This window comes from Oncorhynchus nerka, linkage group LG9b (genome assembly GCF_034236695.1).
Source record: "Oncorhynchus nerka isolate Pitt River linkage group LG9b, Oner_Uvic_2.0, whole genome shotgun sequence".
NCBI classification, from domain to species: Eukaryota; Metazoa; Chordata; class Actinopteri; order Salmoniformes; family Salmonidae; genus Oncorhynchus; species Oncorhynchus nerka.
The window spans coordinates 50,274,401-50,302,365 of NC_088424.1; the positions used below are offsets into that span (position 1 = coordinate 50,274,401).

At 47.1% G+C, this 27,965-nt stretch overlaps 1 protein-coding gene across 2 annotated transcripts in view; it reads left to right on the top strand.

Moving 5' to 3' along the window:
- The first annotated feature begins 897 nt into the window (after positions 1 to 897).
- LOC115119876 (cathepsin Z) overlaps positions 898 to 27,965 on the top strand; it is a 28,601-nt gene continuing 1,533 nt past the window's right edge. Inside the window, exons 1-6 of one of the 2 annotated variants that reach the window (XM_029648765.2) lie at positions 898 to 1,049; positions 17,623 to 17,786; positions 18,611 to 18,790; positions 19,399 to 19,546; positions 19,868 to 20,033; positions 24,209 to 24,260. In XM_029648765.2, the coding sequence (XP_029504625.2) occupies positions 910 to 1,049; positions 17,623 to 17,786; positions 18,611 to 18,790; positions 19,399 to 19,546; positions 19,868 to 20,033; positions 24,209 to 24,260 (850 nt within the window). In that variant the 5' untranslated portion in view covers positions 898 to 909. Of the gene's footprint in view, positions 1,050 to 17,622; positions 17,787 to 18,610; positions 18,791 to 19,398; positions 19,547 to 19,867; positions 20,034 to 24,208; positions 27,807 to 27,965 lie in introns of those variants that run through there. The other variant, XM_029648764.2, reaches the window with a different exon arrangement.

Genomic DNA, 27,965 nt, shown 5'->3' on the forward strand with positions numbered 1-27,965 from the left:
GCCAGATCAGAGGCAGTAGGAATGACCAGGGATGTTCTCTGTTTAGTGAGTCCTCCAGATCAGAGGCAGTAGGGATGACCAGGGATGTTCTCTGTTTAGTGAGTCCTCCAGATCAGAGGCAGTAGGGCTGACCAGGGATGTTCTCTGTTTAGTGAGTCCTCCAGATCAGAGGCAGTAGGGATGACCAGGGATGTTCTCTGTTTAGTGAGTCTGCCAGATCAGAGGCAGTAGGGATGACCAGGGATGTTCTCTGTTTAGTGAGTCCTCCAGATCAGAGGCAGTAGGGATGACCAGGGATGTTCTCTGTTTAGTGAGTCTGCCAGATCAGAGGCAGTAGGGATGACCAGGGATGTTCTCTGTTTAGTGAGTCCTCCAGATCAGAGGCTAGTAGGGATAACCAGGGATGTTCTCTGTTTAGTGAGTCTGCCAGATCAGAGGCAGTAGGGATGACCAGGGATGTTCTCTGTTTAGTGAGTCTGCCAGATCAGAGGCAGTAGGGATGATCAGGGATGTTCTCTTCATAAGTGTGTGAATTGGACCATTTTCCTGTCCTGCTAAGCATTCAAAACGTAACGAGTACTTTTGGGTGTCAGGGGAAATGTATTGAGTAAAAAGTACATAATTTTAATTGGGAAAGTAGTGAAGTAAAAGTAAAAGCAGTCAATAAATATAAATAGTAATATAAAGTGCCCCAAAAAACGATTTAAGTAGTACGTTAAATTATTTTTACTTAAGTCCTTTACACCACTGTACACAAGCAATGAACAGTGTAAAAGTCTACTGAACGGTAATAGCACAGAAATAACACCGGAATAAGATTATTTACAAGCCGTGACGCTAGGTGGCACCCGTTCGCCTTTACTGCATAGACGCGCATTAAACATATCAACGAAGAAGAAGTACAGCAACATGGCGTCAGCTGTCACAGTGTTTATGTTGTCATTTTTGTCCAACGTATTGTTTATTTTGGAAGCAGCGGACAGCGATTTCCTGAGTACGTTAGGCGCATGCTACAAACCTATCCGGGACGGTAGACCTACATCTGTCAAGTAAGTGGTCGTTGATCAGAGATATTTTTAGAAGAAAATCACCGAAAAGATTTTCCCAGTCGACTACTGTGAAGTTACATAAGGGAGTGAATGTTATTCATAGTAAGAGTTACATTGAGAAAATCGTACCCATTCAATTAAAATGAATGGCCATCCCTTTAGCAAAATATACACTGAACAAAAATATAAATGCAACATGTAAAGTGTTGGTCCCATGTTTCATGAGCTGAAGTTATAGATCACAGAAATTATCAATGTGCACAAATTTGTTTTTACATCCCAGTTAGTGAGCATTTCTCCTTTGCCAAGATAATTCATCCACTTGACAAGTGTGGCATATCAAGAAGCTGATTAAACAGCATGATCATTACACAGGTGTACCTTGTGCTGGGGGACAGTAAAAGGCCACTCTAAAATCAGCAGTTTTGTCACGCAACACAATGCCACCGATGTCAAAATGTTTGAGGGAGTGTGCAATTGGCATGTTGACTGCAGGAATGTCCACCAGAGCTGTTGCCAGAGAATATAATGTTCATTACTCTGCCATATGCCGCCCTCAACCGCCCTCCCAACCGCAGAGCACGTGCAACCACGCCAGCCAAGGGCCTTCATTTACCAACGTTGCGTAGAAAAGCTTCTAAATTAACTTTTGTACAAAGAACACTTAGAATGTTCGCAAGTACAAAAAAAAAGATGCTCGTACGCTTGGATTTACATTTAACATTTAAGTCATTTAGCAGACGCTCTTATCCAGAGCGACTTACAAATTGGATTTACACACACCTGTAAGTATTTTTGCCTTGATGAATCAGACGCGTTCTAAAACACCGCACTAGTACACGTGAAGTCTCAAATACATAAAGAACTACCCTAAATGACCATTTATGGTCACAAACCTTCCCTTTAAATCTGCAAGAAATGTCACTAGTTTCTGTCCTCCAACCAAGAAGAAATCAAAGAAAAACTACTTTTCGGACGCGGAAATAGAACCTTTGATCACCAAAGTGGAAGCAAAACAAGCCGAACTTTTTGGAGCCCTCAGCAATGGCTTGTCAAATAAGAGACAAATATTACTTGGGAGCCCTCAGCAATGGCTTGTCAAATAAGAGACAAATATTACTTGGGAGCCCTCAGCAATGGCTTGTCAAATAAGAGACAAATATTACTTGGGAGCCCTCAGCAATGGCTTGTCAAATAAGAGACAAATATTACTTGGGAGCAGGTTAAGAGCTGTGGGAAATTCTGCCTCATCTGAGTGCAGAACAGTTAATGAAATTAAAAAGAAATGGATTGATTTGAAAACGTAAAACAAAATGTTGATATAAGTACAACAGAAGAAGAGCAGAGAGACTCTTCACTGTCTGCTATGGACCAGCACACTGTCTGCTATGGACCAGCACACTGTCTGCTATAGACCAGCTCACTGTCTGCTATGGACCAGCACACTGTCTGCTATGGACCAGCACACTGTCTGCTATGGACCAGCACACTGTCTGCTATAGACCAGCTCACTGTCTGCTATGGACCAGCTCACTGTCTGCTATGGACCAGCACACTGTCTGCTATGGACCAGCACACTGTCTGCTATGGACCAGGACACTGTCTGCTATGGACCAGCACACTGTCTGCTATGGACCAGCTTACTGTCTGCTATGGACCAGCTCACTGTCTGCTATGGACCAGCACACTGTCTGCTATGGACCAGCACACTGTCTGCTCTGGACCAGCACACTGTCTGCTATGGACCAGGACACTGTCTGCTATGGACCAGCTCACTGTCTGCTATGGACCAGCACACTGTCTGCTCTGGACCAGCTCACTGTCTGCTATGGACCAGCTCACTGTCTGCTATGGACCAGCACACTGTCTGCTATGGACCAGCACACTGTCTGCTATGGACCAGCACACTGTCTGCTATGGACCAGCACACTGTCTGCTATGGACCAGCACACTGTCTGCTATGGACCAGCACACTGTCTGCTATGGACCAGCACACTGTCTGCTATGGACCAGCACACTGTCTGCTATGGACCAGCACACTGTCTGCTATGGACCAGCACACTGTCTGCTATGGACCAGCACACTGTCTGCTATGGACCAGCACACTGTCTGCTATGGACCAGCACACTGTCTGCTATGGACCAGCACACTGTCTGCTATGGACCAGGACACTGTCTGCTATGGACCAGCTCACTGTCTGCTATGGACCAGCACACTGTCTGCTCTGGACCAGCTCACTGTCTGCTATGGACCAGCTCACTGTCTGCTATGGACCAGGACACTGTCTGCTATGGACCAGCTCACTGTCTGCTATGGACCAGGACACTGTCTGCTATGGACCAGCTCACTGTCTGCTATGGACCAGCTCACTGTCTGCTATGGACCAGCACACTGTCTGCTATGGACCAGCACACTGTCTGCTATGGACCAGGACACTGTCTGCTATGGACCAGCACACTGTCTGCTATGGACCAGCACACTGTCTGCTATGGACCAGCACACTGTCTGCTATGGACCAGCACACTGTCTGCTATGGACCAGCTCACTGTCTGCTATGGACCAGGACACTGTCTGCTATGGACCAGGACACTGTCTGCTATGGACCAGCACACTGTCTGCTATGGACCAGGACACTGTCTGCTATGGACCAGCACACTGTCTGCTATGGACCAGGACACTGTCTGCTCTGGACCAGCACACTGTCTGCTATGGACCAGGACACTGTCTGCTATGGACCAGGACACTGTCTGCTATGGACCAGCTCACTGTCTGCTATGGACCAGGACACTGTCTGCTATGGACCAGCACACTGTCTGCTATGGACCAGCACACTGTCTGCTATAGACCAGTACACTGTCTGCTATGGACCAGCACACTGTCTGCTATAGACCAGTACACTGTCTGCTATGGACCAGCCCACTGTCTGCTATGGACCAGCACACTGTCTGCTATGGACCAGGACACTGTCTGCTATGGACCAGCACACGGTCTGCTATGGACCAGCATACTGTCTGCTATGGACCAGCACACTGTCTGCTATGGACCAGCACACTGTCTGCTATGGACCAGCTCACTGTCTGCTATGAACCAGCCCACTGTCTGCTATGGACCAGCTCACTGTCTGCTATGGACCAGCTCACTGTCTGCTATGGACCAGCACACTGTCTGCTATGGACCAGCACACTGTCTGCTATGGACCAGGACACTGTCTGCTATGGACCAGCGTACTGTCTGCTATGGACCAGCACACTGTCTGCTATGGACCAGCACACTGTCTGCTATGGACCAGCACACTGTCTGCTATAGACCAGCTCACTGTCTGCTATGGACCAGCCCACTGTCTGCTATGGACCAGCACACTGTCTGCTATGGACCAGCACACTGTCTGCTATGGACCAGCACACTGTCTGCTATAGACCAGTACACTGTCTGCTATGGACCAGCACACTGTCTGCTATAGACCAGTACACTGTCTGCTATGGACCAGCCCACTGTCTGCTATGGACCAGCACACTGTCTGCTATGGACCAGGACACTGTCTGCTATGGACCAGCACACGGTCTGCTATGGACCAGCACACTGTCTGCTATGGACCAGCACACTGTCTGCTATGGACCAGCACACTGTCTGCTATGGACCAGCACACTGTCTGCTATGGACCAGCCCACTGTCTGCTATGGACCAGCACACTGTCTGTTATGGACCAGCACACTGTCTGCTATGGACCAGCACACTGTCTGCTATGGACCAGCCCACTGTCTGCTATGGACCATCACACTGTCTGCTATGGACCATCACACTGTCTGCTATGGACCAGCACACTGTCTGCTATGGACCAGCACATTGGCACCGTAATTGGAGAGACCTCTGTGTCTGGCATCATTTGTGATGGTGATACTAAGGACCCTCTCCCAGACCCTGAAGGAATACCAGACACACCAACTGATGGTAACTCAAGCTTTATTTTCACAACCATATTCAGACATGGACCAAATCTAAATATTTTTAATTGACAGTAAATATAACATATACATATATATATATACACAGTGGGGAGAACAAGTTGATACACTGCCGATTTTGCAGGTTTTCCTACTTACAAAGCATGTAGAGGTCTGTAATTTTTATCATAGGTACACTTCAACTGTGAGAGACGGAATCTAAAATCCAGAAAATCACATTGTATGATTTTTAAGTAATTAATGTGCATTTTAGGCAGGCAATATTCAGCTCCTGGTTGGTTGTGAAATGCCAGACCGATCCGCAATCTCCCGTTGGAATGTTCCATAAATCCCAAGGTGTAGAGGACTTGGGTATGCACTGGGATGTTACGTTTCATCTCCCTTTTCTAAGACTGGAGAGGGTTTGGTTGCAGAGATACAATAAAATATGCCTTGGAAAACTAAGTCTACTAATAAGCCAAGCGTCGCTCTCTGCAAAAATACATCTCATTGAAAACACGCTCCCTGCACAATGCAGCTGGGTCTGGTCCTCCACCAAGTCACAATGCCTCATGATGCAGCTGGGTCTGGTCCTCCACCAAGTCACAATGCCTCATGATGCAGCTGGGTTTGGTCCTCCACCAAGTCACAATGCCTCATGATGCAGCTGGGTCTGGTCCTCCACCAAGTCACAATGCCTCATGATGCAGCTGGGTCTGGTCCTCCACCAAGTCACAATGCCCCATGATGCAGCTGGGTCTGGTCCTCCACCAAGTCACAATGCCTCATGATGCAGCTGGGTCAGGTCCTCCACCAAGTCACAATGCCTCATGATGCAGCTGGGTCTGGTCCTCCACCAAGTCACAATGCCTCATGATGCAGCTGGGTCTGGTCCTCCACCAAGTCACAATGCCTCATGATGCAGCTGGGTCTGGTCCTCCACCAAGTCACAATGCCTCATGATGCAGCTGGGTCAGGTCCTCCACCAAGTCACAATGCCTCATGATGCAGCTGGGTCTGGTCCTCCACCAAGTCACAATGCCTCATGATGCAGCTGGGTCTGGTCCTCCACCAAGTCACAATGCCTCATGATGCAGCTGGGTCTGGTTCTCCACCAAGTCACAATGCCTCATGATGCAGCTGGGTCTGGTCCTCCACCAAGTCACAATGCCTCATGATGCAGCTGGGTCTGGTCCTCCACCAAGTCACAATGCCTCATGATGCAGCTGGGTCTGGTCCTCCACCAAGTCACAATGCCCCATGATGCAGCTGGGTCTGGTCCTCCACCAAGTCACAATGCCTCATGATGCAGCTGGGTCTGGTCCTCCACCAAGTCACAATGCCCCATGATGCAGCTGGGTCTGGTCCTCCACCAAGTCACAATGCCCCATGATGCAGCTGGGTCAGATCCACCAAGTCACAATGCCTCATGATGCAGCTGGGTCTGGTCCTCCACCAAGTCACAATGCCCCATGATGCAGCTGGGTCTGGTCCTCCACCAAGTCACAATGCCCCATGATGCAGCTGGGTCTGGTCCTCCACCAAGTCACAATGCCCCATGATGCAGCTGGGTCAGATCCACCACCAAGTCACAATGCAGCTGGGTCAGATCCACCAAGTCACAATGCCTCATGATGCAGCTGGGTCAGATCCACCACCAAGTCACAATGCAGCTGGGTCAGATCCACCACCAAGTCACAATGCCCCATGATGCAGCTGGGTCTGGTCCTCCACCAAGTCACAATGCCTCATGATGCAGCTGGGTCTGGTCCTCCACCAAGTCACAATGCCCCATGATGCAGCTGGGTCTGGTCCTCCACCAAGTCACAATGCCTCATGATGCAGCTGGGTCTGGTCCTCCACCAAGTCACAATGCCTCATGATGCAGCTGGGTCAGATCCACCACCAAGTCACAATGCCTCATGATGCAGCTGGGTCTGGTCCTCCACCAAGTCACAATGCCTCATGATGCAGCTGGGTCTGGTCCTCCACCAAGTCACAATGCCTCATGATGCAGCTGGGTCTGGTCCTCCACCAAGTCACAATGCCTCATGATGCAGCTGGGTCTGGTCCTCTACCAAGTCACAATGCAGCTGGGTCAGATCCACCACCAAGTCACAATGCCTCATGATGCAGCTGGGTCAGATCCACCACCAAGTCACAATGCCTCATGATGCAGCTGGGTCAGATCCACCACCAAGTCACAATGCCTCATGATGCAGCTGGGTCAGATCCACCACCAAGTCACAATGCCTCATGATGCAGCTGGGTCTGGTCCTCCACCAAGTCACAATGCCTCATGATGCAGCTGGGTCTGGTCCTCCACCAAGTCACAATGCCTCATGATGCAGCTGGGTCTGGTCCTCCACCAAGTCACAATGCCCCATGATGCAGCTGGGTCTGGTCCTCCACCAAGTCACAATGCCTCATGGTGCAGCTGGGTCAGGTCCTCCACCAAGTCACAATGCCTCATGATGCAGCTGGGTCTGGTTCTCCACCAAGTCACAATGCCTCATGATGCAGCTGGGTCTGGTTCTCCACCAAGTCACAATGCCTCATGATGCAGCTGGGTCTGGTTCTCCACCAAGTCACAATGCCTCATGATGCAGCTGGGTCTGGTTTTCCACCAAGTCACAATGCCTCATGATGCAGCTGGGTCTGGTCCACCAAGTCACAATGCCTCATGATGCAGCTGGGTCTGGTCCTCCACCAAGTCACAATGCAGCTGGGTCAGGTCCTCCACCAAGTCACAATGCCTCATGATGCAGCTGGGTCTGGTTTTCCACCAAGTCACAATGCCTCATGATGCAGCTGGGTCTGGTCCACCAAGTCACAATGCCTCATGATGCAGCTGGGTCAGATCCACCAAGTCACAATGCCTCATGATGCAGCTGGGTCTGGTCCTCCACCAAGTCACAATGCTTCAGTGTTGCCTTTTTACATTATTTAACAGGTTTAACTCAATTTCCTCCAACCTTACATACCACTCTCTTTCTAATTCACTTTTATTATTCAATTAGGCTTAAATGGTTTCATGTTTATAGAATTCGATAGAAAACTATTAGTAGTTTTAAAATAAATAAAATAAATACATGAATAAACTATAAATGTATTATAATTTTCTTCATAGTTTTATGATTTGGTCCAGTATGTCAATCCTTTCTCTATTTTGGTGGATGGTATTTCACTGTGCAGTTTGGCTTTTCACCCACAAGGTGCTGTGCGTACGCAGGGACGAGAGGTGTGCGTCAATGTACACACATTCTCAAGTAGAAGTACAAATTGATAAATCACACACTTTGCTTAGAAAGGATCGCACGCAGCATAAGTTTACCAACGACTTCTGTTCGTAGGCAACATGGATAAATGAGGTCCCTGGACCTCCACTTCCTGCTTCTTCACCTGAGGGATCGTCTGAGACCAGCCACCCCGACAGCTGATTAAATTGAGGAGTATTTCTGTCTGTAATAAAGCCCTTTTTGTGGGGGAAAATTATTTCTAATTGGCTGGGCCTTCCCAGGCCCACCTATGGCTGTGCCCCTGCCCAGTCATGTGAAATCCATAGATTAGGGCCAAATGAATTTATTTAAATTGACTGATTTCATTATATGAATTTTAACTCAGTAAAATCGTTGAAATTGGCGCATGTTGCGTTTTTACATTTTTGTTCTGTGTATTTTAGTAAACGACCTGAACGCTTGAAAAAAAGAAAAGAAGAAAAGTGACCCTCCCCTATAATTAAAACAGGAAGTGGATAACATGTCTACCGTTTACCCTCAACAAGCAGGCTGACAGGCAGGGGGAAGAGATAGAGACCCAGGGAAGGTGCAGCGAATCGGGTGAAGGGCCCTGCGCGTTAGGCTCCGGTCGCCCCAACAGCACAGACACACGGCATCAGAAGTGGATGCTGAGGAGGAAAGGCAAAGGAGAAAAAAACTGAGAGCGAGAGAGAGAGGCAGACTTCCTTTGGCAAAGCCTTTGATATGCCATTTTATAAACTGTTCTTCCTCTTGTAATCATTACAAAGCAGGACTTTTGATCGTGCACAGGGCTGCTGACCAGAGGGTTGTGGGTTCACAGACCACAGAGGACAAGAGTAGGAGTGGAAAGATCTTTATAGTAAAATCATCGTAATTGCAGATCCAAGAAAAAAAATGGCCTTTTATAAACATCCTATATTAGCAGAATATATATTTTTAATACCATACAAATGACGTAAATTCCAGGCTAAGAATGGACCGAGAGATATGTGGTCATCGTATCATGTTTCTCCAATGCCAAATCACTGTGTCTTGTTTGAAACAAAGCTGTCCCTGTTTGAAAATCATTTTATATCTGAGACGTCATTAGGAATCTGAGCATGGTACTTTCAAAAGTAGGTCTACCTTTCCACCCCAGACAGAGTAGGTCTACCTTTCCACCCCAGACAGAGTAGGCCTACCTTTCCACCCCAGACAGAGTAGACCTACCTTTCCACCCCAGACAGAGTAGGCCTACCTTTCCACCCCAGACAGAGTAGGCCTACCTTTCCACCCCAGACAGAGTAGGTCTACCTTTCCACCCCAGACAGAGTAGGGCCTACCTTTCCACCCCAGACAGAGTAGGACCTACCTTTCCACCCCAGACAGAGTAGGGCCTACCCACCCCAGACAGAGTAGGGCCTTTCCACCCCAGACAGAGTAGGGCCTACCTACCTTTCCACCCCAGACAGAGTAGGGCCTACCTTTCCACCCTACCAGACAGAGTAGGGCCTACCTTTCCACCCCAGACAGAGTAGGGCCTACCTTTCCACCCCCAGACAGGGGGCCTACCTTTCCACCCCAGACAGAGTAGGACCTACCTTTCCACCCCAGACAGAGTAGGGCCTACCTAGTTCCACCCCAGACAGAGTAGGCCTACCTTTCCACCCCAGACAGAGTAGGACCTTTTCCACCCCAGACAGAGTAAGGCCTACCTTCCACCTCAGACAGAGTAGGTCTACCTTTCCACCCCAGACAATAGGCCCCTACCTTTCCACCCCAGACAGAGTAGGACCTACCTTTCCACCCCAGACAGAGTAGGGCCTACCTTTCCACCCCAGACAGAGTAGGTCCTACCTTTCCACCCCCTACCTTTCCACCCCAGACAGAGTAGGTCCTACCTTTCCACCCCAGACAGAGTAGGTCCCTCCTTTCCACCCCAGACAGAGTAGGTCTACCTTTCCACCCCAGACAGAGTAGGTCCTACCTTTCCACCCCAGACAGAGTAGGGCCTACCTTTCCACCCCAGACAGAGTAGGGCCTACCTTTCCACCCCAGACAGAGTAGGGCCTACCTTTCCACCCCAGACAGAGTAGGACCTACCTTTCCACCCCAGACAGAGTAGGGTCTACCTTTCCACCCCAGACAGAGTAGGGCCTACCTTTCCACCCCAGACAGAGTAGGACCTACCTTTCCACCCCAGACAGAGTAGACCTACCTTTCCACCCCAGACAGAGTAGGCCTACCTTTCCACCCCAGACAGAGTAGGCCTACCTTTCCACCCCAGACAGAGTAGGTCTACCTTTCCACCCCAGACAGAGTAGGGCCTACCTTTCCACCCCAGACAGAGTAGGACCTACCTTTCCACCCCAGACAGAGTAGGCCTACCTTTCCACCCCAGACAGAGTAGACCTACCTTTCCACCCCAGACAGAGTAGACCTACCTTTCCACCCCAGACAGACTAGGTCTACCTTTCCACCCCAGAGAGAGTAGGACCTACCTTTCCACCCCAGACAGAGTAGACCTACCTTTCCACCCCAGACAGAGTAGGCCTACCTTTCCACCCCAGACAGAGTAGGCCTACCTTTCCACCCCAGACAGAGTAGGTCTACCTTTCCACCCCAGACAGAGTAGGACCTACCTTTCCACCCCAGACAGAGTAGGGCCTACCTTTTCACCCCAGACATAGTAGGCCTACCTTTCCACCCCAGACATAGTAGGCCTACCTTTCCACCCCAGACAGAGTAGGACCTACCTTTCCACCCCAGACAGAGTAAGGCCTACCTTTCCACCTCAGACAGAGTAGGTCTACCTTTCCACCCCAGACATAATAGGCCTACCTTTCCACCCCAGACAGAGTAGGACCTACCTTTCCACCCCAGACAGAGTAGGGCCTACCTTTCCACCCCAGACAGAGTAGGTCCTACCTTTCCACCCCAGACAGAGTAGGTCCTACCTTTCCACCCCAGACAGAGTAGGTCTACCTTTCCACCCCAGACAGAGTAGGGCCTACCTTTCCACCCCAGACAGAGTAGGGCCTACCTTTCCACCCCAGACAGAGTAGGGCCTACCTTTCCACCCCAGACAGAGTAGGACCTACCTTTCCACCCCAGACAGAGTAGGGTCTACCTTTCCACCCCAGACAGAGAAGGGCCTACCTTTCCACCCCAGACAGAGTAGGGCCTACCTTTCCACCCCAGACAGAGTAGGACCTACCTTTCCACCCCAGACAGAGTAGACCTACCTTTCCACCCCAGACAGAGTAGGCCTACCTTTCCACCCCAGACAGAGTAGGCCTACCTTTCCACCCCAGACAGAGTAGGTCTACCTTTCCACCCCAGACAGAGTAGGGCCTACCTTTCCACCCCAGACAGAGTAGGACCTACCTTTCCACCCCAGACAGAGTAGGGCCTACCTTTCCACCCCAGACAGAGTAGGGCCTACCTTTCCACCCCAGACAGAGTAGGGCCTACCTTTCCACCCCAGACAGAGTAGGGCCTACCTTTCCACCCCAGACAGAGTAGGGCCTACCTTTCCACCCCAGACAGAGTAGGACCTACCTTTCCACCCCAGACAGAGTAGGGCCTACCTTTCCACCCCAGACAGAGTAGGGCCTACCTTTCCACCCCAGACAGAGTAGGGCCTACCTTTCCACCCCAGACAGAGTAGGGCCTACCTTTCCACCCCAGACAGAGTAGGGCCTACCTTTCCACCCCAGACAGAGTAGGACCTACCTTTCCACCCCAGACAGAGTAGGGCCTACCTTTCCACCCCAGACAGAGTAGGGCCTACCTTTCCACCCCAGACAGAGTAGGGCCTACCTTTCCACCCCAGACAGAGTAGGACCTACCTTTCCACCCCAGACAGAGTAGGGCCTACCTTTCCACCCCAGACAGAGTAGGCCTACCTTTCCACCCCAGACATAGTAGGCCTACCTTTCCACCCCAGACAGAGTAGGCCTACCTTTCCACCCCAGACAGAGTAGGACCTACATTTCCACCCCAGACAGAGTAAGGCCTACCTTTCCACCTCAGACAGAGTAGGGCCTACCTTTCCACCCCAGACATAATAGGCCTACCTTTCCACCCCAGACAGAGTAGGACCTACCTTTCCACCCCAGACAGAGTAGGGCCTACCTTTCCACCCCAGACAGAGTAGGTCCTACCTTTCCACCCCCCTACCTTTCCACCCCAGACAGAGTAGGTCCTACCTTTCCACCCCAGACAGAGTAGGTCCTACCTTTCCACCCCAGACAGAGTAGGTCTACCTTTCCACCCCAGACAGAGTAGGGCCTACCTACCTTTTCCACCCCCAGACAGAGTAGGGCCTACCTTTCCACCCCAGACAGAGTAGGACCTACCTTTCCACCCCAGACAGAGTAGGGTCTACCTTTCCACCCCAGACAGAGTAGGGCCTACCTTTCCACCCCAGACAGAGTAGGACCTACCTTTCCACCCCAGACAGAGTAGGGCCTACCTTTCCACCCCAGACAGAGTAGGGCCTACCTTTCCACCCCAGACAGAGTAGGGCCTACCTTTCCACCCCAGACAGAGTAGGGCCTACCTTTCCACCCCAGACAGAGTAGGCCTACCTTTCCACCCCAGACAGAGTAGGCCTACCTTTCCACCCCAGACAGAGTAGGCCTACCTTTCCACCCCAGACAGAGTAGGGCCTACCTTTCCACCCCAGACAGAGTAGGACCTACCTTTCCACCCCTCTACCTTTCCACCCCAGACAGAGTAGGACCTACCTTTCCACCCCAGACAGAGTAGGACCTACCTTTCCACCCCAGACAGAGTAGGGCCTATCTTTCCACCCCATACAGAGTAGGGCCTACCTTTCCACCCCAGACAGAGTAGGGCCTACCTTTCCACCCCAGACAGAGTAGGGCCTACCTTTCCACCCCAGACAGAGTAGGGCCTACCTTTCCACCCCAGACAGAGTAGGGCCTACCTTTCCACCCCCCTACCTTTCCATCCCAGACAGATTAGGGCCTACCTTTCCACCCCAGACAGAGTAGACCTACCTTTCCACCCCAGACAGAGTAGGGCCTACCTTTCCACCCCCCTACCTTTCCACCCCAGACAGATTAGGGCCTACCTTTCCACCCCAGACAGAGTAGGGCCTACCTTTCCACCCCAGACAGAGTAGACCTACCTTTCCACCCCCCTACCTTTCCACCCCAGACAGATTAGGGCCTACCTTTCCACCCCAGACAGATTAGGGCCTACCTTTCCACCCCAGACAGATTAGGGCCTACCTTTCCACCCCAGACAGAGTAGGGCCTACCTTTCCACCCCAGACAGAGTAGACCTACCTTTCCACCCCCCTACATTTCCACCCCAGACAGAGTAGGGCCTACCTTTCCACCCCAGACAGAGTAGGGCCTACCTTTCCACCCCAGACAGAGTAGGACCTACCTTTCCACCCCAGACAGAGTAGGCCTACCTTTCCACCCCAGACAGAGTAGGGGCCACCGATGCAGAAAAACGTAAGCTTTAATGAACTGCTGGCTACTCTTCTTCCGTGGCTTAACCCAATGAGAGAAGGTCACAAGTCTTTCCCTAAAAGCTGTCTGGGTTTAAACATCTTCTATTGGACAGAAAGTTAATGGCTTAATCAATTGATAGTGACAGATTTCGATTACTTCCCAAGCAAAGTCCATTTTTTTGTCTCCTCAGCTATCGAAGGTTGTAGTTCAGCCTCAATGTCAAATAAACTAAACAATGATATTCCCTTATGCATCGGAGTCACATCTTTCCCAGCTTCAATATATATACAGCAGTATGTGGACACCCCTTCAAATGAGTGGATTCCGCTATTTCAGCCACATCTGTTGCTGACAGGCCCTGTCCTGTTTCAGCATGACAATGCCCCCCGTGCACAAAGCGAGGTCCATACTGAAATGGTTTGTCGAGATCAGTGTGGAAGACCATTGAATGGCCTGCACAGAGCCCTGACCTCAACCCCATCGGACACTTTTGGGATGAATTGGAATGCTGACTGTGAGTCAGGTCTAATCGCCCAACATCAGTGTCCGACCTCACTAATGCTCTTGTGGCTGAATGGAAGCAAGTCCCCGCAGCAATGTTCCAACATCTAGTGGAAAGCCTTCCCAGAAGAGTGGAGGCTGTTATAGCAGCAATGTTCCAACATCTAGTGGAAAGCCTTCCCAGAAGAGTGGAGGCTGTTATAGCAGCAATGTTCCAACATCTAGTGGAAAGCCTTCCCAGAAGAGTGGAGGCTGTTATAGCAGCAATGTCCCAACATCTAGTGGAAAGCCTTCCCAGAAGAGTGGAGGCTGTTATAGCAGCAATGTTCCAACATCTAGTTTTGGAAAGCCTTCCCAGAAGAGGGAGGCTGTTATAGCAGCAATGTTCCAACATCTAGTGGAAAGCCTTCCCAGAAGAGTGGAGGAAATAATAGCAGCAATGTTCCAACATCTAGTGGAAAGCCTTCCCTTAAAAGAGTGGAACACAAAGCTGTTATAGCAGTCAAAAAATGGATGGTTTAAATGAATTGTACCATATTAATGCCCATGATTTTGGAATAAGATGTTCTACGAACAGGTGTCCACATACAGTCCTGGTTTTATCTTAACAGCCCTTCACTGACATGGAGAAAGGCTATTTAAAGAGTGTATGGTGGGTGGAGGAAATGACCTACAAATCTATGGATATAGCAGCTTATAGCCTAATGTCTGTCTATCAGGTAGGTCCCACCTCTTCTTTCTTAAATAGGAAGACATAGGCTCCAACACAAAGCACATTTTCATAGATATAACCTCTTGTTGTTAGCTGTAGAGTCTAATTAAAATGAAGATGGTTTAAATGAAACCTGCTGTACCTCGTGGAATTAACCTGCCGTATAGCCTACTTTCAGCAACCTGTGAGCTGTCCATTTCTGATTGGTGTGGCAGCTGCTGTTAAGTTTCAAAACCACAATGTCAGTTACTAGAATCTGTCTTAATGTGAGGTCAATAACTCAATAACCTGCTGTATAACTTTGGGACTAGGCCTAATCCAACATTATTTTCAGAAACCTGATAACCTTGACTCTCCTCTTGAACTACCACTTGTAGACCTAGGCAGCACAGTCATTGGTTAATAAGGAGCACACACACAAAAACAACGTTTTTATCAGGAAGAGCAGAGCAGGCTGGGGATCAGGGTTGGAATATCCATTGCAGTGTGTAATGCCTAGTTTTATTCACAACATCCCAGCAGCACAAAAACACTCAGGAAGGAAGTACATTTTCATAGATATATAACTTTGCTATGTGCTTCTACGAGAATGTACTTTGTTAAGCCTGCTGTATAACCTGCTGTATAACTATAACCTGCTGTATAACCTGCTGTATAACTATAACCTGCTGTATAACCTGCTGTATAACTATAACCTGCTGTATAACCTGCTGTATAACTATAACCTGCTGTATAGCCTGCTGTATAACTGTAACCTGCTGTATAACCTGCTGTATAACTATAACCTGCTGTATAACCTGCTGTATAACTATAACCTGCTGTATAACTATAACCTGCTGTATAACTATAACCTGCTGTATAACCTGCTGTATAACCTGCTGTATAACTATAACCTGCTGTATAACCTGCTGTATAACTATAACCTGCTGTATAACTGTAACCTGCTGTATAACTATAACCTGCTGTATAACCTGCTGTATAACTATAACCTGCTGTATAACTATAACCTGCTGTATAACCTGCTGTATAACTATAACCTGCTGTATAACTATAACCTGCTGTATAACCTGCTGTATAACTATAACCTGCTGTATAACTATAACCTGCTGTATAACCTGCTGTATAACTATAACCTGCTGTATAACTATAACCTGCTGTATAACCTGCTGTATAACTATAACCTGCTGTATAACCTGCTGTATAACTATAACCTGCTGTATAACTATAACCTGCTGTATAACTATAACCTGCTGTATAACCTGCTGTATAACTATAACCTGCTGTATAACCTGCTGTATAACTATAACCTGCTGTATAACCTGCTGTATAACTATAACCTGCTGTATAACCTGCTGTATAACTATAACCTGCTGTATAACTATAACCTGCTGTATAACCTGCTGTATAACTATAACCTGCTGTATAACTATAACCTGCTGTATAACTATAACCTGCTGTATAACTATAACCTGCTGTATAACCTGCTGTATAACTATAACCTGCTGTATAACTATAACCTGCTGTATAACTATAACCTGCTGTATAACCTGCTGTATAACTATAACCTGCTGTATAACTATAACCTGCTGTATAACCTGCTGTATAACTATAACCTGCTGTATAACCTGCTGTATAACTATAACCTGCTGTATAACCTGCTGTATAACTATAACCTGTTGTATAACCTGCTGTATAACCTGCTGTATAACCTGCTGTATAACTATAACCTGCTGTATAACTATAACCTGCTGTATAACTATAACCTGCTGTATAACCTGCTGTATAACTATAACCTGCTGTATAACCTGCTGTATAACTATAACCTGCTGTATAACTATAACCTGCTGTATAACTATAACCTGCTGTATAACCTGCTGTATAACTATAACCTGCTGTATAACCTGCTGTATAACTATAACCTGCTGTATAACCTGCTGTATAACTATAACCTGCTGTATAACTATAACCTGCTGTATAACCTGCTGTATAACTATAACCTGCTGTATAACCTGCTGTATAACTATAACCTGCTGTATAACCTGCTGTATAACTATAACCTGCTGTATAACTATAACCTGCTGTATAAACCTGCTGTATAACTATAACCTGCTGTATAAACCTGCTGTATAACTATAACCTGCTGTATAACCTGCTGTATAACTATAACCTGCTGTATAACCTGCTGTATAACCTGCAGTATAGCCTGCTGTATAACCTGCTGTATAACCTGCAGTATAACCTGCTGTATAACCTGCTGTATAACTATAACCTGCTGTATAACTATAACCTGCTGTATAACTATAACCTGCTGTATAACCTGCTGTATAGCCTGCTGTATAGCCCACAGGCTATGGATCATTTGATTGAGACCACACTGAATAGCCTGTAAGCTAATTTGATATTATCTGACGTCAATATCTAGCCTAATAATGAGCAACTCATTCTAAAATACTAAGAAATATTGAAATGTCATCATCATTACAAATGACATGACCCTCCCCTGTGTTAAAACAAATACTAAACTCAAAGCATGTCCCCTCCCCCATTTTCCTCCAGGTTACCATTCTGTAAATAATGATCCATCCCTAAACAGTGTTATATTAACAAACTATCATTATTTTGAATCTGTATCTCTATAAATAGTGCAGGAAATGGAGATACATGCTGTTTGTTCTTGTCATATCCCAGGACATATCCCCGACCACATGAATACCTTAATGTGTCTGAGCTGCCAGCAGTTTGGGACTGGAGAAACATTGAGGGGAAAAACTATGCCAGCATCACGAGGAACCAACACATTCCACAGTACTGCGGCTCGTGCTGGGCCATGGGATCTAGCAGTGCAATTGCCGGTAATTTCCCCTCCACAATTGTTATACAATGTTGCCAATAATACACATTTGACCATTTCTGGACTGATATAACTCACTAACTTGTTACAATGTAACAATGAACTTAACGTGAACTATTAACTAGTTACAATGTAACAATGAACTTAACGTGAACTATTAACTAGTTACAATGTAACAATGAACTTAACGTGAACTATTAACTAGTTACAATGTAACAATGAACTTAACGTGAACTATTAACTAGTTACAATGTAACAATGAACTTAACGTGAACTATTAACTAGTTACAATGTAACAATGAACTTAACGTGAACTATTAACTAGTTACAATGTAACAATGAACTTAACGTGAACTATTAACTAGTTACAAATGTAACAATGAACTTAACGTGAACTATTAACTAGTTACAATGTAACAATGAACTTAACGTGAACTATTAACTAGTTACAATGTAACAATGAACTTAACGTGAACTAACTTAACTGAACTTAACGTGTTACAATGTAACAATGAACTTAACGTGAACTATTAACTAGTTACAATGTAACAATGAACTTAACGTGAACTATTAACTAGTTACAATGTAACAATGAACTTAACGTGAACTATTAACTAGTTACAATGTAACAATGAACTTAACGTGAACTATTAACTAGTTACAATGTAACAAATCACAAGCTGTCATTACATTGTTACAAATGTCACTCCGTATGATCTTTTTACAGGCTAACCTTATGATAAAAGTCATCTAATAAACTTATTTACAGTCATGCCTCTATCATATCAATACATTTGTTGACGTTTTGTTGTTGTTTTCCCCCAGACCGTATCAACATCAAGCGTGGTGGTACGTGGCCATCAGCCTATCTGTCTGTCCAGAACGTGATCGACTGCGGCCATGCTGGGTCCTGCTACGGAGGAGACCACACAGGGGTGTACCAATACGCTCACCAGAAGGGCATCCCCGACGAGACATGCAACAACTATCAGGCTAAGAACCAAAGTAGGGCCTATAACATGGCTTTTAACATTTTGGTCACCTGATTTGGGTGATAAGAGTGGGTGATATTTTTTCTGTACGCACTAGTTTAAAGCAGTGCACTATGGGGGATAGGGTGCATGGATTGTTAAATTTGAATTTTGTCTCATAGCATCATCACTCATCCTTGTGCGTAATTTCCATTCACAAATACACTTTGGCAGTTTCCATCACTCACCCTTGTGATCTCTCTCAACCAGTGAGCTCCATGTTCTACAGAGTGTGAGCTGTTCAACCAGTGAGCTCTGTGTTCTACAGAGTGTGAGCTGTTCAACCAGTGAGCTCTGTGTTCTACAAGAGTGTGAGCTGTTCAACCAGTGAGCTCTGTGTTCTACAGAGTGTGAGCTGTTCAACCAGTGAGCTCTGTGTTCTAAAGAGTGTGAGCTGTTCAACCAGTGTGGGACGTGTTCTACAGAGTGTGAGCTGTTCAACCAGTGAGCTCTGTGTTCTACAGAGTGTGAGCTGTTCAACCAGTGAGCTCTGTGTTCTACAGAGTGTGAGCTGTTCAACCAGTGAGCTCCGTGTTCTACAGAGTGTGAGCTGTTCAAACAGTGAGCTCTATGTTCTACAAGAGTGTGAGCTGTTCAACCAGTGTGGGACGTGTTCCTCTGATGCGTGTGCTGTGGTGCAGAACTACACCCTGTGGAAGGTAGGAGACTACGGGGAGGTGTCAGGACTAAACCAGATGAAGGCTGAGATATACACCAACGGGCCAATCAGGTGAGATCTGTGTTCTTTGGTTCGTCATGTTAACATTTCTCTGTCTGAAGAACAAAATCACAAGTAAAAGTTTTAAAAAAAAAATTAATTAATTAAAAAATCAAGAAGTAGAAAATAGGATTTTCCCATTTTGAATCTCAAAATAATACAATCTTTTTGATATCAACAAAATGCCCTTTTTTTTGCCTTGAGTGTTGAAATGTATAGCGTTAGCAATACGTACATGTAATACATGTGGTAAAATGTCCTTTGTAACTTGTGTTCTTGCTTTTTGATAAACCTCATTGTCACATTGTGGCTGTTGTTCCGTCCTCTCCTCAGCTGCGGTGTGATGGCTACGAAGGGCCTGGAGGCGTATCGTGGTGGTGTGTTTGCCGAGTTCCACCCCTTGTCTCTAATGAACCATATCATCTCAGTAGCAGGCTGGGGGGTGGCGGAGGACGGGACAGAGTACTGGGTGGTCCGCAACTCCTGGGGAGAACCTTGGGTTAGTCTCTCTTGTACAATACATTCATTATTAGACTTGTATGGAATATTTACTCGTTGAAAGACTGGACAACATACACAATATGTACAAAAGTATGTGGACACCCCTTCAAATGAGTGGATTCGGCTATTTCAGCCTCACCCGTTGCTGACAGGTATATCATTTTGAGCACACTGCCATGCAATCTCCATAGACAAACCCTGGCAGTAGAATGGTCTTACTGAAGAGCTCAGTGACTTTCAACGTTCCAGAAAAGATGTCTGGGTTTAAACGTGTTCTATTGTACAGAAAGTGAATAGCTTAAGCAAGATGGCGCCGACAGTCATGGCAGCTCTGCTTCCAGCTCCTAAGCAACTTTGCAGTAATTCGTTTTTTTTGTGCTCCATAACACCACCGGCGGAGGGGATCCTTTGTTCGTACCCCCTCAGGGAAATTTAACTTATTTCAGAAGCTCCAAGACTCCGCTGGAGGAGAGAAGAGGTATTCGGAGTGGACTTCTAGTCCGACTCAGGAGGCGCGCACATCATCCACCGCTTCCGAGTATATTACTCGCTAATGTTCAGTCCCTGGACAATAAAGTAGATGAGCTCAGATTGAGGATCTCCTTCCAGAGAGACATCAGGGACTGTAACATACTCTGTTATTCTGTCCCCATCCATACAGCCAGCTGGGTTCTTAGAACATCACACAGACAGGAATAAAGAACTCTGGATATACTGTCCCCGTCCATACAGCCAGCTGGGTTCTTAGAACATCACACAGACAGGAATAAAGAACTCTGGATATACTGTCCCCGTCCATACAGCCAGCTGGGTTCTTAGAACATCACACAGACAGGAATAAAGAACTCTGGATATACTGTCCCCGTCCATACAGCCAGCTGGGTTCTTAGAACATCACACAGACAGGAATAAAGAACTTTGGATATACTGTCCCCGTCCATACAGCCAGCTGGGTTCTTAGAACATCACACAGACAGGAATAAAGAACTCTGGATATACTGTCCCCGTCCATACAGCCAGCTGGGTTCTTAGAACATCACACAGACAGGAATAAAGAACTCTCAGAGAAGAAGAAAGGCGGGGTGTATGTTTCATGATTAACTACTCATGGTGTGACTGTGACGTACAGAGTCCTTTTGTTCACCCGACCAAGAATACCTCATAATCAAATGTCGACCATATTACCTCCCTAGATAATTCTCTTTGGTTATAGTCACAGCCTTGTATATTCCCCCTCAAGGAACTACACTGGAAACCATATATCCCGAGGCCTCATTTATTGTAGCTGGGGATTTTAAAGCAAATTTGAGGAAAAAACTACCGAAGTTCTGCCAACACATTGACTGTAGTACTCGCTCTGGAAATACATTGAACCACTGCTACTCAACTTTTCGAAATGCCAAGAAGGCGGACACCGAGGTCTTGCTTCCAGACAAGCTAAACACCTTATTCGCCCGCTTTGAGGATAACACAGTGCCACTGACTCGGCCCGCTACCAAAAGACTGTGCGCTCTCCTTCTCCGTGGCCGACGTGATCAAGACATTTAAACGTGTTAACCATCGCAAGGTTTCCGGCCCAGACGGCATCCCCAGCCGCATCCTCAGAGCATGCACAGACTAGCTGGCTGGAGTGTTTACGGACATATTCAATCTCTCCCTATCCCAGTCTGTTTTCCCCACTTGCTTCAAGATGGCCACAATTGTTCCTGTTCCCAAGAAAGCAAAGGTAACTGAACTAAATGATTATCGCCCCGTAGCACTCACTTCTGTCATCATGAAGTGCTTTGAGAGACTAGTTAAGGACCATATCACCTCCACCTTACCTGACACCCTAGACCCACTTCAATTTGCTTACCGCCCCAATAGATCCACAGATGATGCAATCGCCATCACACCGCCCTATCCCGTCTGGACAAGAGGAATACCTATGTAAGAATGCTGTCCATTGACTACAGCTCAGCATTTAACACTATAGTACCCTCCAAGCTCATCATTCAGCTCAGGGCCCTGGCTCTGAACCCTGCCCTGTGAAACTGGATCCTGGACTTCCTGTCGGGCCACCCCAGGTGGTAGGGTAGATAACAACATCTCCAGTTCGCTGATCCTCAACACAGGGGCCCCACAAGCCCCCTTCTGTAGTCCCTGTTCACCCATGACTGCCACGACTCCAACTCATCAAATGGTCCACACAGACAACCTCAGGAGGCTGAAGAAATTTGGCTTGGCTCCTAAAACCCCCACAGACTTTTACAGATGCACAATTGAGAGCATCTTGTTGGGCTGTATTACCGCCTGGTACAGCAACTGCACTGCCTGCAACCGCAGGACTCTCCAGAGGCAACAGTCTAGAAGGAGATCCCATATATGCTGAGCACTTGTTGGCTGCTTTTCCTTCACTCTGCGGTCCAACTCATCCCAAACATAAACATAAAATTTGACTTGATTTGTTTTCATCAATTGATAGACAGAATTATATTACTCCCCAAGTAAAGTCAAAAATGTTTTGTCTCCTCGGCTATAGAAGGTTGTAGTTCAGCCTCGGAATGTCAAAGGAATGACGTCTGTCCTCTGTTACAACACTCACTACCGAGTTCCAAACTGCCTCTGTCCTCTGTTACAACACTCACTACCGAGTTCCAAACTGCCTCTGTCCTCTGTTGCAACACTCACTACCGAGTTCCAAACTGCCTCTGTCCTCTGTTACAACACTCACTACCGAGTTCCAAACTACCTCTGTCCTCTGTTGCAACACTCACTACCGAGTTCCAAACTGCCTCTGTCCTCTGTTGCAACACTCACTACCGAGTTCCAAACTGCCTCTGTCCTCTGTTGCAACACTCACTACCGAGTTCCAAACTGCCTCTGTCCTCTGTTACAACACTCACTACCGAGTTCCAAACTGCCACTGGAAGCGTCATCAGCACAAGAACTGTTCGTCGGGAGCTTCATGAAATGGGTTTCTATGGACGAGCAGCCGCACACAAGCCTAAGATCGCCATGCGCAATACAAAGCCTCGCCTGGAGTGGTGTAAAACTCACCACCATTGGACTCTGGAGCAGTGGAAACACGTTCTCTGGAGTGATGAATCACGCTTCACCATCTGGCAGTCCGACGGACAAATCTGGGTTTGCGTTTGGAGCACGCTACCTTCCCCAATGCATAGTGCCTGTAAAGTTTGGTGGAGGAGGAATAATGGTCTGGGGCAGTTTTTCCTGGTTCAGGCTCGGCCCCTTAGTTCAAGTGAAATATTAACGCTACAACATACAATGACATTCTAGACGATTCTGTGAATCCAACTTTGTGGCAACAGTTTGGGGAAGGCTCTTTCCTGTTTCAGCATGAACAATGCCCCCGTGCACAAAGTGAGGTTCCTACAGAAATGGTTTGTTGAGATCAGTGTGAAGGGATTTGAATGGCCTGCACAGGGCCCTGACCTCAACCCCATCAAACACCTTTGGGATGAATTGGAACGCCGACTGCGAGCCAGGCCTTAATCACCCAACATCAGAGCCCGACCTCACTAATGCTCTTGTGGCTGAATGGAAGCAAGTCCCTGCAGCAATGTTCCAACATCTAGTGGAAAGCCTTCCCAGAAGAGTGGAGGCTGTTATAGCAGCAATGTTCCAACATATATTGGAAAGCCTTCCCATAAGAGTGGAGGCTGTTATAGCAGCAATGTTCCAACATCTATTGGAAAGCCTTCCCAGAAGAGTAGAGGCTGTTATAGCAGCAATGTTCCAACATATAGTGGAAAGCCTTCCCAGAAGAGTGGAGGCTGTTATAGCAGCAATGTTCCAACATCTAGTGGAAAGCCTTCCCAGAAGAGTGGAGGCTGTTATAGCAGCAATGTTCCAACATCTAGTGGAAAGCCTTACTAGAAGAATGGAGGCTGTTATAGCTGCAATGTTCCAACATCTAGTGGAAAGCCTTCCTAGAAGAGTGGAGGCTGTTATAGCAGCAAAGGGGGGAACAACTCCATATTAATGCCCATGATTATGGAATGTGATGTTCGACGAGCAGGTGTCTACATACTGTTGGTCATGTAGTGTATGAGCTTCCCTTTCCTGTTGTTCCTGTTTTGGATGATTTTATAGATTAGGGCCAAACTACTCATCTATACATCTATGATGTATACATGGAGGATAACGGTGTTTTGTTTTGTGTTTCTGCAGGGAGAGTACGGCTGGGCGAGGATCGTAACCAGTGCTTATAAAGGAGGGAAAGGTAACTGGTACAACCTGGCCATAGAGAAGAGCTGTGCTTACGGAGACCCCGTCATTACGTAGAGGACAAGAGGAAACGAGTGTCATAACCATCAGCCGACTGACCTGATCAATGAATATTAAAACTGGGGAACACTTGATCGGTGCTGCCGTCAAGTGGTGTCAAATGGTTCCCATAGTAGGATGTTCAAGTTGATAGGGATAACATTGGGAAGATCTGGCCCCTGTATTCATTTTAAAAAAACGTCTTACAGTCAAGATGCTGATCTAGGATCAGTTTAGCCTTTTAGATTGTAGTGAATAAGAACTACATGGACAGAGAGGATCTGATCTAGGATCAGTTTAGCCTTTTAGATTGTAGTGAATAAGAACTACATGGACAGGGAGGATCTGATCTAGGATCAGTGTAGCCTTTTAGATTGTAGTGAATAAGAACTACATGGACAGAGAGGATCTGATCTAGGATCAGTGTAGCCTTTTAGATTGTAGTGAATAAGAACTACATGGACAGGGAGGATCTGATCCGAGACCAGCACTCCTACTGTGAGACGCTTTGTGAATATAGGACCTGGAGCCTACCTCGTCCTTCATTAGTAGCCTCACTCCTCCTCTCCTACCTCCTTCTCTCCTCTCCTACCTCCTCTCTCCTCCTCTCCTACCTCCTTCTCTCCTCCTCTCCTACCTCCTCTCTCCTCCTTCTCTCCTCTCCTACCTCCTCATCTCCTCCTCTCCTACCTCGTCCTTCATTAGTAGCCTCTCTCCTCCTCCTCTCTCCTCCTTCTCTCCTCCTCTCCTACCTCCTCCTCTCCTACCTCCTCATCTCCTCCTCTCCTACCTCATCCTTCATTAGTAGCCTCTCCTACCTCCTTCTCTCCTCCTCCTCTCCTACCTCCTCCTCTCTCCTCCTCTCCTACCTCTTCCTCTCTCCTCCTCTCCTACCTCTTCCTCTCTCCTCCTCTCCTACCTCCTTCTCTCCTCCTCTCCTTCTCTCCTCCTCTCCTACCTCCTCCTCTCTCCTCTTCTCCTCCTCTCCTACCTCTTCCTCTCTCCTCCTCTCCTACCTCCTTCTCTCTCCTCCTCTACTACCTCCTCCTCTCTCCTCCCCTCTTCACCTCTACTACCTCCTCCTCTCTCCTCCTCTACCTCCTCCTCTCCTCCTACCTCCTCCTCTCTCCTCCTCTCCTACCTCCTCCTCTCTCCTCCGCTACTACCTCCTCCTCTCTCCTCCTCCTCCTCTACCTCCTCCTCTACTACCTCCTCCTCTCTCCTCCTCTCCTACCCCCTCCTCTCTCCTCCCCTCTCCTCCTCTACTACCTCCTCCTCTCTCCTCCCCTCTCCTCCTCTACTACCTCCTGCTCTCTCCTCCCCTCTCCTCCTCTCCTACCTCCTCCTCTCTCCTCCTCTCCTACCTCCTCCTCTACTACCTCTTCCTCTCTCCTCCTCCCTCCTCCCCTCTCCTCCTCTACTACCTCCTCCTCTCTCCTCCTCTCTCCTCCTCTCCTACCTCCTCCTACCTCCTCCTCTCTCCTCCTCTCCTACCTCCTCCTCTACTACCTCTTCCTCTCTCCTCCTCCCTCCTCCCCTCTCCTCCTCTACTACCTCCTCCTCTCTCCTCCCCTCTCCTCCTCTACTACCTCCTGCTCTCTCCTCCCCTCTCCTCCTCTCCTACCTCCTCCTCTCCCTCCTACCCTGGCCAGGGAGAGAGATGGATGGATAGACACATCTAAGATGCTTTTCTATCATTTATAGGTCAGGGTTTGTATTCCTAAAGCAACCGAGTAGGAGAGCTGATCTAGGATCAGTGTAGCCTTTTAGATTGTAGTGAATAAGAACTACATGGACAGGGAGGATCTGATCTAGGATCAGTTTAGCCTTTTAGATTGTAGTGAATAAGAACTACATGGACAGGGAGGATCTGATCTAGGATCAGTTTAGCCTTTTAGAGTGTAGTGAATAAGAACTACATGGACAGGGAGGATCTGATCTAGGATCAGTGTAGCCTTTTAGATTGTAGTGAATAAGAACTACATGGACAGGGAGGATCTGATCTAGGATCAGTTTAGCCTTTTAGATTGTAGTGAATAAGAACTACATGGACAGAGAGGATCTGATCCTAGACCAGCACTCCTACTGTGAGACGCTTTGTAAATAGGGGCAGTTAGCTTTGTAAATAGGGGCAGTTAGCTTTGTAAATAGGGGCAGTTAGCTTTGTAAATAGGGGCAGTTCTCTGTAACTAATCGCTAACTTTCCACTGATATTAGGAGTTTAATCTGAACATTTGTTTCTCAGGCCATGGCTTTCAGCTCACTCAAGGTCCTGCGACGGACTCCTTTCAACTCAACGTTTCAGTCTTGTGACAACACACAACGACACTAAACCACACGACACACTAATTCTGTACAGGGATATTTAACTGGTGTTTTTATTAATTAACAAATGTCTTTGAAAAGAATAAACAATGATTTTTTTTTTTTTACCTTTTTTTTTTTCTCCTGCCATTTGGTTTGTAGTTTGTACAGCAAAACATGGCTCTAAACTAACCCGGTTTAAGCAGGTAATTGTACCTTAAAGCTGTTCATGGGTCAGGAAAGGTTAGGATGATCAGGATGATCTGGTTAGTTACATTACGTTCCTGATCTTTTCTTAGATTGGATAGTTGGCCAATCTGAGAGTCCAGTCCTGATGGTCAAATCCCAGATACAAACTAAATCTCTACAGGCGAGGCGGTTGCCGTTAGTTTAGTAAATTAGATAGCCGCTCTAAAGACGTTAATCTCGTTTAAAGGCCCAGTTCAGTCAAAAACATATATATTTTTTTTAAATATATATACTTCCACACTATGAGGTTGGAATGATACTGTGGAATGAAGGAAATTATGAGAATGTTATTTTAGAGTAAGAGCTGTTTTGAAAAGGCTGCTTGAAATGCCAGCCTGTTTTCTGTGGGATGGAGTTGTCATTTGTTTGTCTCCCATCACAATCCCATCACAGCAGTACAGTATGCCTTTAACTGCTCACCAAACATGTCACGTTGCGTAAGCATTGCAAAATACTTATACACGTACATTATTCAATCATTTCATCCAAACTGCTCGCCTACGTCAACAGAGATTTGCGTAACCAGGGGCTAAAATAGAACTTGGTTCTATTTGAAACGAACTATCGGACCAGAACGTGGTTCTATTGGAACAGAACTATTGGACCAGAACGTGGTTCTATTTAAACAGAATGTGGTTCTATAGGAACAGAACTTGGTTCTATTTGACCAGAACTTGGTTCTATTTGAACCGAACTATTGGACCAGAACGTGGTTCTATTGGAACAGAACGTGGTTCTATTTGACCAGAACCTGGTTCTATATGACCAGAACCTGGTTCTATTTGACCAGAACCTGGTTCTATATGACCAGAACCTGGTTCTATTTGAGATGCTGCAACAAAACCGAAGGTGCACAGCTATGGGGCAATGGGGTTGGCTTAGATTGTTGAATACATGTCAACTGTATTTAGTCTCCAATGTTGATTGAAAAAATAAAGTTTCACAATGAGCCGTTGTTATCTCTCAAATACATCGTAACAGTTGTTGGTTAGCTAGCTAGCTAAATGACATGAAATCCATCCAAACACCTCAAATACATCGTAACAGTTGTTGGTTAGCTAGCTAGCTAAATGTGGGGGGTTCACCATGTGGGGGTCCACCATGTTGG